General features: G+C 35.9%; 1 protein-coding gene across 7 annotated transcripts in view; it reads left to right on the top strand.

Annotated features, from left to right (window-relative positions):
• Nucleotides 1-12,860, top strand: part of LOC118002836 (ral GTPase-activating protein subunit alpha-1) — a 252,275-nt gene that overhangs the window by 78,406 nt on the left and 161,009 nt on the right. For all 7 annotated transcript variants that reach the window (XM_034993443.1, XM_034993440.1, XM_034993439.1 and 4 more), the window contains exons 12-14: nucleotides 4,862-4,999; nucleotides 8,890-9,038; nucleotides 12,317-12,446. In XM_034993443.1, coding sequence (XP_034849334.1) covers nucleotides 4,862-4,999; nucleotides 8,890-9,038; nucleotides 12,317-12,446 — 417 coding nt within the window. The remainder of the gene's footprint in view (nucleotides 1-4,861; nucleotides 5,000-8,889; nucleotides 9,039-12,316; nucleotides 12,447-12,860) is intronic.

Consider the following 12,860-nt stretch of genomic DNA (forward strand, 5'->3'; position numbering starts at 1 on the left):
TTTAAGTGTAAATTAATTCTTGTCCTTCAGTTTTTTAATCCTTGTCATAGGCCAGGTTCTAACCAAAAACGTTCCATGCTCATGGATTAGAAGAACAAATATTGTGCAAATGTCTATGCTACCTAGAGCAATCTACACATTTAATGCAGTTCCTATCAAAATACCATCAAGTTTTTTCAAAGAAATGGAACAAATAATCCTAAAATTTGTATGGAACCAGAAAAGACCCCAAGTAGCCAGAGGAATGTTGAAAAAGAAAAGCAAAGCTGGCGGCATCACAATTCCGGACATCAAGCTCTATTACAAAGCTGTAATCATCAAAACAGTCTGGTACTGGCACAAAAACAGACACATAGATCACTGAAACAGAATAGAGAGCCCAGAAATGGACCCTCAACTCTTTGGTCAACTAATCTTAGACAAAGCAGGAAAGAATGTCCAATGGAAAAAAAGTCTCTTCAACAAATGGTGTTGGGAAAATTGGACAGCCACTGCAGAAGAATGAAACTGGGCCATTTCCTTACACCATACACAAAAATAGACTCAAAATGGATGAAAGACCTAAAGGTGAGACAGGAATCCATCAAAATCCTTGAGGAGAACACAGGCAGCAACCTCTTCGACCTCAGCCACAGCAACTTCTTCCTAGAAACATCGCCACAGGCAAGGGAAGCAAGGATAAAAATGAACTATTGGGACTTCATCAAGATAAAAAACTTCTGCACAACAAAAGAAACAGTTAACAAAACCAAAAGACAGCTGACAGAATGGGAGAAGATATTTGCAAATGACATATCAGATAAAGGGCTAGTATCCAAAATCTATAAAGAACTTATCAAACTCAACACCCAAAGAACAAATGATCCAATCAAGAAATGGGCAGAACACATGAACAGACATTTTTCCAAAGAAGACATCCAAATGGCCAACAGACAACATGAAAAAGTGCTCAACATCGCTCAGCATCAGGGAAATCCAAATCAAAACCACAATGAGATACCAGCTCACACCAGTTAGAATGGCTAAAATCAACAAGTCAGGAAATGACAGATGTTGGCGGGGATGCGTAGAAAGGGGAACCCTCCTACACTGTTGGTGGGAATGCAAGTTGGTTCAGCCACTCTAGAGAACAGTATGGAGGTTCCTCAAAAAGCTGAAAATAGAGCTACCATATGATCCAGCAATTGCACTACTAGGTATTTACCCCAAAGATACAAATGTAGTGATCTGAAGGGGCACCTGCACCCCAATGTTTATAGCAGCAATGTCCACAATAGCCAAACTATGGAAAGAGCCTAGATGTCCATTGACTGATGAATGGATAAAGAAGATGTGGTATATATATACAATGCAATATTATGCAGCCATCAAAAAAAAAAAGAAGTCTTGCCAGTGGATGGAACTAGAAGGTATTATGCTAAGCGAAATAAGTCAGTCAGTGAAAGACAAGTATCATATGATCTCACTGATATGAGGAATTTGAGAAACAAGACAGAAGATCATGGGGAAGGGGAGGGAAAAATGAAATAAGATGAAACCAGAGAGGGAGACAAACTATAAGAGACTCTTAATCTCAGAAAACAAACTGAGGGTTGCTGGGGTGGAAGGGGTTGGGAGGGATGGGGTGGCTGGGTGATGGACATTTGGGGAGGGTAAGTACTATAGTGAGTGCTGTGTATTGTGTAAGACTGATGAATCATAGACCTGTACCCCTGAAACAAATAATACATTATATATTAGTTTAAAAAAAAAAGTTGGGGAATGTGAGACTGACGCATATTTTACTAAATCTGGATAGGAGTGATTTGGTAATTTTTTTTTTTTTTACCTTGGTGTTTAATCTCATCAGTGGATTAACAGGATATTAACATAGGAATGAATAGGCCACATTCTGCAGGGATTCAGTGAATCAATATTTGTATGTGCATATGTATAATATATATATATGTAGAGCATCCTTCCCTATTTCTAAAAAGAAAAATGTAACTAAGAAATGTAACTAAATGTAACTGAGAAATATAATTGAAGTAAATTAAATTTACCATGTAAATTATGAAATAATTATAGTTCTGTTTTTTATGCATCAGTTAAAACATCCAATTTTTGCATCAATCTAGAAAATAAACCTATCAGTTTAAATAATTTGTTTTCCCCCAATTTTTGTCATAAATTTATGCCTTAATACTGAGCTTGCCCTGTATCATTTACTATCCTTAAATAAAAATGATACATACAAAAATAATACACCTACATACCTAATTAAATAAACAGTGGAAAGGAGGGAGAAAGGAAAGAAGGAAGCTACAAAAGCCTGGTGATGTAAGTGTGTTTTATAGATAAAACATGTTGACTACTCAAATCCTGCAGCTAGTTTTATTATTAGAAATGTGCATTTTTCAGAATGCCAGCAACTCTTGCTAATGGCATGAACAACAAAAAAAGATATAATCATTCACTGATTTATATTTCTGATAAGTTTAGTATATATAAAAATGATTTAAATTTGGTTTTATTTTTTTAAAAAATTTTATTTATTCGACAGAGGGAGAGAGAGCGAGGGCAGGAACGCAAGCAGGGGGATTGGGAGAGGGAGAAGCAGGCTTCCCGTGGAGCAGGGAGCCCGATGTGGGGCTCGATCCCAGGACCCCGGGATCATGACCTGAGCGGAAGGCAACGCTTAATGACTGAGCCATCCAGGCCCCCCCAATTTTTTTTTTTTTTAAGATTTTATTTACTTATTTGACACAGAGAGACACAGTGAGAGAGGGAACACAAGCAGGGGGAGTGGGAGAGAGAGAAGCAGGCCTCCCACTGAGCAGGGACCCCAATGTGGGGCTCGATCCCAGGACCCTGAGACCATGACCTGAGCCGAAGGCAGACGCTTAATGACTGAGCCACCCAGGTGCCCCCCAAATTTGGTTTTAATTATAAAATGGAGTTAAGTTATAGATTCAGATAGTGGCTTTTTATTCTCTTAGTGTCCATGGGACATTTGAAAGACGTGGAATGCAAGACAGTTTCTGTGTGTGCAGACAGACTGTCATGCATCTTGTAGTATGTTTAGCATTCCCTGGCTCATCCCATTAAATCTCTGTGGTATTCTCAATTTTTGTGACAATAAAACACTCTGAGAGTGCCCCGTAAAACATGGTAATGTCCATATGGAGAACCAGTGTTGGAAATAGAAACATGAAAAAGACCTCTTTTCTACCTTCACATAACTTACAGTTTAGCAAGAAGACAAACATGCAAAATAAGTATTACAAAAGAATATTGCTATGCTCTTAGAGTGTGAAAGACGGAATCCCTAACTCTGCTTAGGCTTAGGGAAGGCTTCATGGAGGAGGTAGTATAATATGAAGTGCAGGTAATGAAAGGGAAAGGAACCACATGGTGTGAATAACATCTACAAAGATGTGAGAGACCCTAAATTTTACATATATGTATATATATATATTTGGCTGTAGTAAAGAACAGGTGGGAGAGAGTGCTAGAAATATGAGATAGGCAAGAGCTAGACTCTGTTCAGAAACTTGTATGCCTACATTGTAGCGACTGGGATTACATGCTAGATAGATACTGGAAAACCTTTGAAGAGCTATAAATAGAAGAATGGCATGGATAGTTCTATATTTCAAAAGATCATATCAAGCTGAGAGTGGAAGATAGGTTGGAGGCCAGCCTGGAGGCAAGGAGACTAGTTAGGAAATATTAGCAATGTTCAAAGGGAGAGAAGTACCAGGACAGTGGAATTACAGTGGAAATATAAGGAAGAAGACAGATAAAAGTTTCTTTGGTGGTAAAATCAGTAGGTCTTGATGATTAATTGGGTGAGAGAAATGAGGAATTGGAGGAGTCTCAAGTTTGTTTCTTTCGCAACAGGGTGTAGCTGGAATTCACACATGAATAGAATTTTTAAAAATGCAAGTTTGGTGGTGGTGACTATGGTGGCCAGAGGGGTTGGTAAGAATGGGAGGACATGGTTAGTAAACTTAACTTTTAAATATTTTGAGTTGGAGCTGTTTTTGGGTCATTCAGGAAGAAATGTTCAGAAGGTATCTGATCATAGGAGTATGAGGCTTAAGAGAGGAGTACAATATACTATTGTATATTGTATTGGCTACAGAGATGGAGCTGATTTCAGTACTTTGGTAATAGCAGAGTAGTTTGTATTAGACTAAACGTCCTGCATATTATAATTATAAGCTCTAGACAAAATATTAAAAAAAAATGAACTATTTGAAAATATTGGTGAGTGACCACAAGCAGGAAGAAACTAGAAAGAAAGTTTAAAAAAAGGGAACAACTCTGAGTGAAATGTCTGCTTTTGTGGCTTTTCACCTGAGGGAACTCCTTAGTCAGCAAGACTTTTGACAGCTAAAACTCAACCAGAAAGATGGAGTCTTAGGGGTTTGAAGTACCTAATATTCTTTTCTGAGTAATTAGAATTTTAATACTCTAAAGTAAAATAAATAGAAGCTATTTTCTATTGTTTTATTTAAGTTGTTTGGTTTCTGGCATTTACTTTAGAACAAAATTCATGTTTTACAGAATTTTAAGTAATACCGTTCTTAAGTGTGTAAGTTACAGAAGGGAGGTTTATACATTAGCTACATAGAAAAATGTCTCTCTATATAAAATGATAAAATTTCTGTCTGACCCTTATGGATGATTTTTTATTTTCTTTATATTTTTATTAATGAGAAGAACCTTTTTTACATATATTGCTTTTCTAATGAAATGAAACTCTATTCTGAGAAGATGCTTAGCAGAAGAACCCATAATTTCCAGTTTACTTCTTCAGCTTACTGTCTTGTTGCAGCATTCTTAATGAAATATGAAAACTTGATATATTTTTTAGGAAGATGGGACTGATACTGCTGATCATGTTCGAAATTCCACTTGGGCAAAAAATGGCACCTACCAAGATGTTCTTCATAACGCCTCCGAAGAAGTCACAGAACAAAACATACGAGCTGGTACCCAGGCAGTTTTGCAGGTGGTTCACTTTTTGGTTATTTAAAAAAAATACAATAAAGTAATTATTAAATATTTCAAATATATGGTTCAGTATTTGTACAGTATAATTTTTTAATAAACTCAACACCCACATTTAATCAGTTTTCATTAACAAATATTAATTTTGTTTTTCCTTAACTTTTACTTCCTGATGTATATGTATTGATAAAAATTACATATTATTTTTCTAGACAATTGCAAAATTTATATAAATTGTGTCATGGTGTACTGTCATCTGGTACTTTCTTTTTGCATTAACCATTATGTTTTTGAGTTGTGTTGTTGATACATAGCTGTAGTTCATTCATTTTAGCTACTTTCTGGTATTGCAATTTATGACTATTTCACATTTTACTTATTTTTCTGTTGATGTTTTTTAAGTTGTTTCCAATTTCTCATTATTCCAAAGAGTGCTACGCTGAATGTACATTCTTATGTATGTATTTCTTTTGCACACGTGGGAGAATTTCCTTAGGATATATACCCAGAAGTGGAGTTAATGGGTTGGAGGAGTTGTACATTATCATCCTTACTTTACTGTTATTGCCAAATTGTCTTCCAGCATGATTATAATAATTTACATTTCCTTTAGTAGTGTTTGTGAGTTATTTCCTTATATCTTCCTTCTTTACTTATAGAGTCACATTTTAATTTTTGCTGCCCCAAATATGTGAAATGTTATTTCATATTTTTGTTTCCTTTTTTTAATTTGCTTTTTTTCATCAGTACTGAAATTGAGCATCTTTTTATGAATTGCCTATTCATATACTTTTCCCCATTTTCTGTTGGGTTGTCTTTTTCTTGTTGATTTGTAGGAGTTCATTATAGTCATTCATTTTTTAAATCAGACTGTCCTTGTCAAGACCACATGTGACCTCCACATTGTTAAATCAGATGTACATTTTTTCTTTTCTTTTTTTTTTTTTTTTTTAAGAGAGAGAGAGCATGTGCACAAGTGGAGGGAGGAGAGGTAGAGGGGGAGGGAGAGAATCTTAAGCAGGCTCCACACTCAGCACAGGGTGTGACGTAGGGCCTTATCTCATGACCATGAGATCATGACCTGAGCCGAAATCAAGAGTTGGATGCTTAACCGACTGAGCCACCCAGGCGCCCCAGATGTACATTTTTCAATCCTAATCTTACTGGATTTGTCAGGAGCATTTTATAGAATAGACCATTCCCTCTTTATTGAAACTCTTCTTCACTTGTCCTTCTGAATAGCATGCTTCCTGTTTTTCTGCTAACTTACTGGCCACTTCTCAGAATTTTTTACTTAATTTTTCATATGTCCCTAACCATTTCATTGTTGAAGGGCCCCAGATCAGTTCTTAGATCTCTTTTCTACTTATTCTGTGGTTCATCTCATCCATTCCTCTGGCTTTAAATGTCATCTATATACTGCATCATCTACAATTTTATTTCTAGTCTGAGACCTCTTGTCTGAATAAGAGTTTTTTGTTTTTGTTTTTAAGATTTTATTTATTCATTTGAAAGAGAGAGAGACAGGGCACAAACGGGGGTGGGGAGGGTAGAGGGAGAAGCAGACTCCCTGCTCAGTGGGGAGGACCTTGAGATCATGACCTGAGCTGAAGTCAGACGCTTAACTGACTGAGCCACCCAGGCACCCCTGAGTCTTAAACTCAAATATTCAAATGCCAACTTAACATCTTCACTTGGATATCAAATAGACATTTCAGACTTGACATGTCTAAAACTTTTGTTCTTGTTCAACAAACATGCTCTTCCTGCAATTTTCCTTGTTTCATTTATAGCACCTGGTTTCCAGTTGTTCAAGCCATCTTGTTTCCTGATTTTCTTTTACTTTTAATTAATTAATTAATTTTAAAGATTTATTGATTTATTTTAGAGAGCGAGGGATCGGGGGGAGGGGCAGAGAGAGAGAAAGGGAGAGAGAAACCCAAGCAGACTCTGTGCTGCGGGTGGAGCCCAACACAGGGCTCCATCTCACGACCCTGAGATCAGACGTGAGCCAAAACCAAGAGTAAGACGCTCAGCTGACTGCACCACCCAGGTACTCCCCTGCCTTCTTTTATATCCTACATCTAATTTGGTAACACATCCTGGCCATCTTCAAAATGTATGCTGAATCTAACTATTCAACATTTACACTACCTCTTATGTCCAGGCCTCTGTGATCTTTCATCTGGATTATTGCAGTAAACTCCTAATTAGTATCCTTGCTCTGCTCTTGCCCACTCATCACTCTGGCATATTCTCAACACGGTAGCCAGAGGGATTCTATAAAGTGTAAGTCAGATCATATCATTTTTCTGCTCAAAATCCTTCACTGGCTTTGCATTATCACTAAGCATAAAAGCAGAAGTCTTTCTAATGGTCTATAAGGCTTTACATCATTGCTCCTCAAGGTATGGTCCACAGACTAGTGCTGGCCCACAAGATAATTACAAAATTGAGACTAAGAGTTTAGAAACTAAGTCATCTAATATCTCTTGATTTTGATGGTTTGCATTTATATTTTTGTATGTCTGTTTTCATTTCCTTTTTCTCATTCATTTTTTTTTTTAAGGATTTTATTTATTTATTTGACAGAGAGACAGTGAGAGAGGGAACACAAGCAGGGGGAGTGGGAGAGGGAGAAGCAGGCTTCCCGCGAAGCAGGGAGCCTGATGTGGGGCTTGATCCCAGGACCCTGGGATCATGACTTGAGCCAAAGGCAGACACTTAATGACTGAGCCACCCAGGCACCCCTTATTAGTTCATTTTTATTGTATTTTACAATAGGATTGGTCTGCGAAGTTTGCGGGGAAAAATATATTCTTTCACCACTGGCAGTGTGAGAAGTTCTCCACATGCTCTGGTTCTGTTTCTCAACATCATTTCCCAACTGCTTCCCCACTTTTTCACTTCATTTTGTACTCCTTGCTGTTCCTTAAACATGCTAGGGAGGCTGTCAACTCAAGTCCTTTAAATTTGCTTTTTCTTTTGTCTGGAATGCTTTTCTCTCAAATTGCTCATAGTAATGTCCTTATTTTATTTCTAATAATTTATTTATTATTTATTTGTGCCTCTTGCTTTTCTTGGTCAGTGTTGCTAGACTTACAGTTACCTCTTTTCACTATTCTAAAGTTAGCTTAATAGTCTTTTTTCTCATTTTACAACTATGTTTTATTATGTAATTCATCCAGGGATTTAAATCAGGATTATGGGTATAGAAGATGTAAATATCCTAGCTTCACAATAGATGAAATGTTCCATACCTCCAAAGTATCTTTGAGAGCCTTTGTACACACCTGTCACCATTATAATTACTTTGTCTTCAATAACAAAATATAATGATTTGATTATAATAGTTCTTTAAAAACTTTTCTATAATAAAAGATGCATATTAATGGCACCTCATTAGTAGTATTATAATATGTGATCTATTCATTTAGTTTGTTACTACTAAAGCAGATAAACACACATAGACTATAAACATGAAAAGAGTAATAGATGGTATTGAACATCTTATTCTGAAAATTCTTCTTAATTTAGGTATCCTCTTTTATCCTAAACTGTTTGTATTTTTTATTGTTTGTTTCATTTTATGACAGCAATAGAGTTATTATATTAAAGCTCTCAGTTTTAAAAAATGCTATTTTTCACTTGGTTTCTTTTCCTTGGGTGCCTAATAGTGATTTTATATTTGTCTAGATAAACATAAAAATAAAATGGTTTAATGGGTTTAAATTTCACATGTCAAGCTAGTGGTAGAAATAGGATCAGAATTAACCTGTAGTCTTACGCTTTTAAGTTCATTGTAGATCACCTAGTGATCAGCATCTGAATTTATTTTTTTAAATAAATTTTAATTTTATAATGAATAGCTAATGATGTCTTTTGTCTTAGGTGTTTATTATAAACTCATCAAACATATTTCTTCTTGAACCTGCAAATGAAATTAAAAACCTTCTGGATGAGCACACAGATATGTGTAAACGCATTCTTAATATTTATCGGTTCATGGTTGTACAAGTATCAATGGACAAAAAGACTTGGTAAAAAATATTTATCCTTTATTTTTTTTTAATTGTGTATATATAATTATAGTAATTTTTAGAGGAGTAGTGTCTGTGAACAGGGCTTGTCGCAATATTGTAGAGGCTTCTATTAGCAAGTAAATATTTTTTGTAATAATTATGATGACAGTAGTAGTCTCCACTTTATCTTAGACACCTTTGATCAGCCTTCCTGGATTAGTTTTCTAAAGTGGACATATGATGCCCCTCCCCCCCGACCACTCTCAGGAATGAATACATGCGTAAATAAATGAATTTATGCATGTGTGAATAAAAGAATAAGTAAATGATTAAGTGTGTGAATGCCTGATTTCTCAACTTGGCATTTAAGGCCATGTACAGTGAGGTCCCTGCCTAATTTTCTGTCTTTCTCTCAAGCCTAAACTCAACCCTGCAGAATGGGATCCAGCTCCGAGCTTTACCAGATTGCTGTTTCCTGTGCACGTTCTGAACTTTTTTTTTTTTTAAAGATTTTATTTATTTATTTGACAGAGAGAGACACAGTGAGGGAGGGAGCACAGCAGGGGGAGTGGGAGAGGAAGAAGCAGGCTGCCTGCGGAGCAGGGAGCCTGATGCCGGGCTCGATCCCAGGACTCTGGGATCATGACCTGAGCCGAAGGCGGGCGCTTAACAACTGAGCCACCCAGGCGCCCCCATTCTGAACTTTTCTGTAGAATTCTTGCCATCTTTTTCTGTTGTCACAGTAACTCTTTAGATTCCACCTTCCTTTTTCCACATATCCTTACTTATAATTTTCCCCCCACTTCTTTTCAGTATGTATTTGTACCTTTGTTTTAGTTCTTTTCAAAATTGTCTGAATCCTTAAATTACTTGTATAAATGTCTGTTTACCTCTGAATTGAAAGGCCCTAAAAAGTATGTCTCTGTTGTCTTTGTTTTTATGTTTCCTACATTCTTAGGATAGTATTTTATATATTATTTGTACTCTATAAATATTTAATTGAATGGAAAAATAGGCCTTTTGGGGAAAAGAACAGTTCTTCAGTTTTTGTAAAAATGATACATGTTCATTGTAAAAATCAAACAAAGAAAAGTTTTAAAAAGAAAATAAAAGTTGCCCCAAAACTCATTCTCTGGAGGTAATCATTGTTTGCCCTTTGATGAACATCTGGTTCACCAAACCATTTATATAGTCACATAGTATTATGCCATTTGTATGTGCCATAATTTTCTTAACCAGTCCCCTTTTGATGGATATATAGTTATTTCCATTTTATTTTGGGGTGGAGGGAAGACAGTGATCATCCTTATACATACATAATTTTTCTCCTTTGACTTATTCTTAAAAAGTGGAAGTACTTAGTGAAAGATTATGCCTAGTACATGTTTTGCTGCATATGAAAAAATGGCTTTATTTTGAAAAAATTCTTTATTAGCAGTATTAATAGAGTTACATCAGGAAGTATTATTAACTTAATTGGAACACTTTTCGATGCCAGCTATGTTTTTAAGCACTATACATGCATTTTCTTTCTTAATTCTTGTAGCACCTCTCAGGTAGATAATATCTCTATTTTACGTGGTTGTTCTTAGGCACAAAGAGATTAGTTCATTTATCTTTGTTTACATAGCTGAGATTTGAACTGGTCCTTCAGACTGCAGAACCTAGGTTATTATTATCCAGTAACCGCACTACTTTGGACCATTCTTTTGTTAGTCTCCGCCCCCCCTTCCTTTTTTTTTTTTTTAATGTACTTTGCATCAGTGCTGTTGAGCCAGGTTAAAGTGAGGCCTGCTATATGGAACACAATTTTAGAATTAAAAAAAGTTTTTTTGTAAGTTCCCTTGAAGTCATAGCATTATTAGAGATTACTCACATATTTATATTGAATTTATTTTATTTATTTATTTTTTTAAAGATTTTATTTATTTGACAGAGAGAGACACCGCGAGAGAGGGAACACAAGCAGGGGGAGCAGGAGAGGGAGAAGCAGGCTTCTCGCGGAGCAGGGAGCCCGATGCGGGGCTCGATCCCAGGACCCTGGGATCATGACCTTAGCCGAAGCCAGACGCTTAACGACTGAACCACCCAGCCGCCCCTACATTGAATTTATAAGATTTTATGAATTAAAATCATTACTATCATATTACAAAGTGAAAGGTTATATATGAATGAGTTTTGATTTGACCACAAGTCAGATAAGATTTATTTGGAAAATCTATACTTTATTGCATATGTGGTTGATTTCAAAAAGTTCTTCATTTCATACAGCTAAGCCAGAAGACTGAGATTACAAATGTGGCAACTTTGATTTTTATCTTATGAATAAATACGTGTATTTATTTGTTAATAAATTCAGGATATTTTTCATTGAGTGATACTTTTCTATTTGATTCTGCCCTCCCTTCCCAGAAAAATGATGACTTCTAGGTCTGTGATCTCTTGCTACCTCTGCCACGTTTCTCACATGGATTGTTCCACGTCCCACATGTTGCTGTGTCTGGAATGGGCCCACAGACAAATCAGAGAGGAGGCTGTGATAGGGACTTGGGCTGGTAGTCTGGCTGTACACCCAAACTGAAATACCCCTTTTCACATGTGGTTTAATCAGTTTCCAAATTATCAAGTGCAAATAAGGTGGTTTTATGGTCTTAATAATAAGCATCTAGGAGAAAGCGGCAAGGTAGAAATACTATTAGGATTGTCTTGACTTGGAGTACACAAGGAGAATAAAGGGTTAAAAAATGGCCAAACTTAAAAGGGTGGAAAGAGGCAAAAGAGTGATGGTCCTTGATAACCTGTCAAGATCACTGTGATCTATTAATCTTAAAAATCGTGTAGTTTTTGCAGTTGCACCTGGTACACTTCTGGTTCTGTGCTTATTCTCCATATTATAAAGATGAAGAATAGATATATAGGCATCAAGGTAGAACTATATTGTATAGATAGAGGAATGTTCTTCAAAGAGCTTCGTAAGGTTATTACTTGATTTTTGGGGGGTCGGGGGATGGGAGCAGCCACCACATTCTCACCTCCCAATAATGAGCTTTTGCATACATTTTTAATTGATGAGAGGGTTTTGTGATTGAAAAATGTTTTTTAAAATGGCTGGTATAGTTTATAAAATGGAATTTTAAATTTTAATATTTAAAGAATTCTAAAAATTGGAAAGATATTTGATATTTGACTTATTGAAAGATAATACATTTTATAACAAATATTAATTTTGAAGTTATTCATTAACCAAAAACAAACACATATGAGAAGGAAACATTAATTAATTTTTTTACTTTAAGGGAACAGATGCTGCTTGTGTTGCTCAGAGTCACGGAGTCCGTACTGAAGATGCCATCACAAGCTTTTCTGCAGTTCCAGGGGAAAAAAAATATGACCTTGGCAGGTCGACTTGCAGGACCACTTTTCCAGGCAATAAAAATAAATAAATAGATAGATAAATAGATGGATAGATATGTATTTTTATAAGATTCATTGAGCCCTGAACTTGTTACTTGGGGGAAAAAAGCTTTAAATCAAAGATCATTTCATATTAAAGGAACTTTTGTAGAACTAAATTTAAAGTTGCTTATCTAAATAGGCTATTTGCCATGCATAGAAACTCACAACCTAGTATAAGAGTGGAGGAAATACCAGGTCTATGTAAAGAGTGTTGAAACAGGCTGATGATATTTAACTTTTTCTCTTGTGTGGCATACTTACATGATTGCAAAAAGCTGCCAGGGAGCTTCATGAGTAATGGCCTGATTGTTTGCTTTATCAGTTTCCAAGTCTCTGGCATTGTTAGAAAAACAAAACTTTCTTTTAAGTTGTTCTGTAGTAATG

Source organism: Mirounga leonina, unplaced genomic scaffold, assembly GCF_011800145.1.
Source record: "Mirounga leonina isolate KUSES-001 unplaced genomic scaffold, KU_Mleo_1.0 Mir_83, whole genome shotgun sequence".
NCBI lineage: Eukaryota > Metazoa > Chordata > Mammalia > Carnivora > Phocidae > Mirounga > Mirounga leonina.